General features: G+C 39.0%; 1 protein-coding gene across 1 annotated transcript in view; it reads right to left on the minus strand.

Annotated features, from left to right (window-relative positions):
- Positions 1–2,568, minus strand: part of slc17a7a (solute carrier family 17 member 7a) — a gene marked incomplete at its 5' end in the record, with an annotated part of 8,807 nt that overhangs the window by 1,937 nt on the left and 4,302 nt on the right. Inside the window, 2 exon segments of the mRNA XM_014023282.1 lie at positions 510–620; positions 1,047–1,179. Of these exon segments, the coding sequence (XP_013878736.1) occupies positions 510–620; positions 1,047–1,179 (244 nt within the window).

Raw genomic sequence — 2,568 nt, forward strand, 5'->3', positions numbered from 1 at the left:
TAATTAACACTTATTGTTAACAGGGGGTGGAGTGATACTGGCAATAGCCGCACTGTAGGAGGGGGACAACTGAAAAAATCAAAAAGAAAATAATTGTATAGGTCTTCTGGACGGGTTCTTCTCTAATGAAACGTTTCGTCTCTCCTCCAAGAGACTTCTTCAGTCTTTTGCCTGAATTTTGCCTGAAACTCTCAGACTGAAGAAGTCTCTTGGAGGAGAGACGAAACGTTTCATTAGAGAAGAACCCGTCCAGAGGACCTATACAATTTTTTTCTTTTTGATTTTTTACCTGGATTACTGAGATGCATCAGGACATGTTTATATTTATGTTTTACGCAACGTCCCAGCTTCATTGGAATTGGGGTCATAACATAGAATCTAACTTTAGAGATAATTCTCTGTGCTGTGGTTTAAAAATAATTGTTTTGGCTTAGATGACAGAAGGTCTACATCAACGTATTGTACGTCCATGAAAATAAATTAGACTTAACCCAGTTCTTGTCCCTCACCTGAGATGGCGAACCCACTGAACCCCACAGCAAGCACCAGGAACGTGATGGCGATGACTTTCGTGTGAGAATATCCCACCACCAGCAGTAAGGTGGCCTCCATCCCAAAACCTGAAACGTGGAAACAAACAGAAACCCTTTAAGTCAATCGACAGGGGTTGTTGATCAGGCAGTGATGCATTATAAATATGTTAGAAATGGCACATTTGTTTCCCTTTTTGGCACATGCTGATATAACCTTTAAGTTGTGCTGAAATATTAATATGATTGTGATCCTTGCAGCTGCTGCTGTTTAAACCCTTCAGTGCTGGAGGTAAGATGTCAAATTAATACCATGAACATAACTATGGCACTCTTTAGTAACGTCTCATTTTGCTTTGACTTCACAGATTTGTCTGTCTTGCTAAAGCTGTGGGGAAAGTTATATTTAATTAAGCRTCCTGGTTCATGTTTTCTTGGTGGGGCATTTATTTCCTGCTCTGTAGCTTAAGTTTTCTCTTTGTTTGCTTGTTTTCATGCTCTTCTCATGGGCCTCACCTCCGCAGTTCATCAGCTTCCTGACGTTGGTCGTGGTCATCAGGTTGTGGGTTCTTAGGTAGTCAGCCAGCTGGCCTCCAACGGGCACGATGATTGTCATCACCAGATGGGGCAAAGCTGACACTATGCCCACCTTAAAGTAAAAAAAAAAAAGGCAGCGTTATATAAGTGATATAAAAGTATAAAAGTCAGAAACAATCAGGCACTAATGGAAGCTTAGGTTTATTTTAATTATCTGCCTTTTTAAATTTTACTGATAATAGCACATGGATCAATATTTACATGTCAAGTTTGAGTTTTTGTTGCAATTGAAGTGAGAAAAACGTTTCATTCCCTTTGACCCATTTCAAAAAATGAACGAACAAATGAACGAATGAACAAACAACAAGTTATTTGTGTATTTTTTTAAACCCATAAATCCAAAATGATTTTTTGCCATCCTTAAAGTTCAGTTCATTAATTTGAATACTGCAATGAAAAGTTATTCAAATACTGTATATATTTGCTTTAATATTATACTATTATTGTGAAATATTTCACCATGAATCCAGAACAGGAGATGGTTCGTGGAAATGTGAAATATCAGAAAAAAATATTTGATTTCATAAATGCTTACACGGACTTGCACCATCATATCTCTCGGACCTACTTCACTGAGATCATCTGATCAGCTGCTTCTGKTTGCATCAAAAACCAGGATGAAGCTCAGAGAAGCTGTGGYACCTAAGCTTTGGAACAACCTGCCCTCTGACATCAGACAGGTGTCGTCACTTCCACTTTGTAAATCTCTTTTAAAAGCACATCTSTTTTCACTGGCTTTGAAATACAGTTTTAGTTCTTATTTCTCTGATGCTTTACTCAAATTGTTTTCTGTTTGCTGTGTGTTTTATTTTTATTTTGGTATGGTTTTAATCTTCAATTTATGCCATGACACTTGGTGTAAATTGTGAAGCGCTTTGGTCAACTGCTGTTCTTTTGAATGTGCTATACAAATAAAATTGACATTGACATTTACAAGAAACAAACATCCATAAAAAGTAATTTTAAATTATTTTTAAAATAGACAAATACATAGACATTTTTAAATCCTTAATTTTCACATTTAAATTATTCGGGGTCTTTATATAGTGGAACTACAATGCTTTGGTCTGAATTCCTCCTTATTCTAACTTCACCAGCCCCTCTTTCACCACTGTTCTGAGGTGTGTCTCAAAAGTAGCAGGTTTTGTGAGTAGCCCTTGGCTGCAGACCGTGGCATGGGGCGGGGTCGGATAACAGGCGGAGTCGGACGTCTGACCCCGCCCTCAGCTCTAAAATTAACCAACCCCAGATGCTAAATACTAAAATTAACCACGCCCAATTTTTTAAGCCTCCTATTAAACTTCCCTACAAGCCATGACCACACCCATTGGACGTCTGACCCCCGGCTGCAGACTGCAACCGGGGGAATGGCAATGGCAATGGTAATTGGGGATGGGTACAACCCAGGTGAGCGGGGGCCTCATAAGTGGGCCCATTGCTC

Source organism: Austrofundulus limnaeus, unplaced genomic scaffold, assembly GCF_001266775.1.
Source record: "Austrofundulus limnaeus strain Quisiro unplaced genomic scaffold, Austrofundulus_limnaeus-1.0 Scaffold361, whole genome shotgun sequence".
NCBI classification, from domain to species: Eukaryota; Metazoa; Chordata; class Actinopteri; order Cyprinodontiformes; family Rivulidae; genus Austrofundulus; species Austrofundulus limnaeus.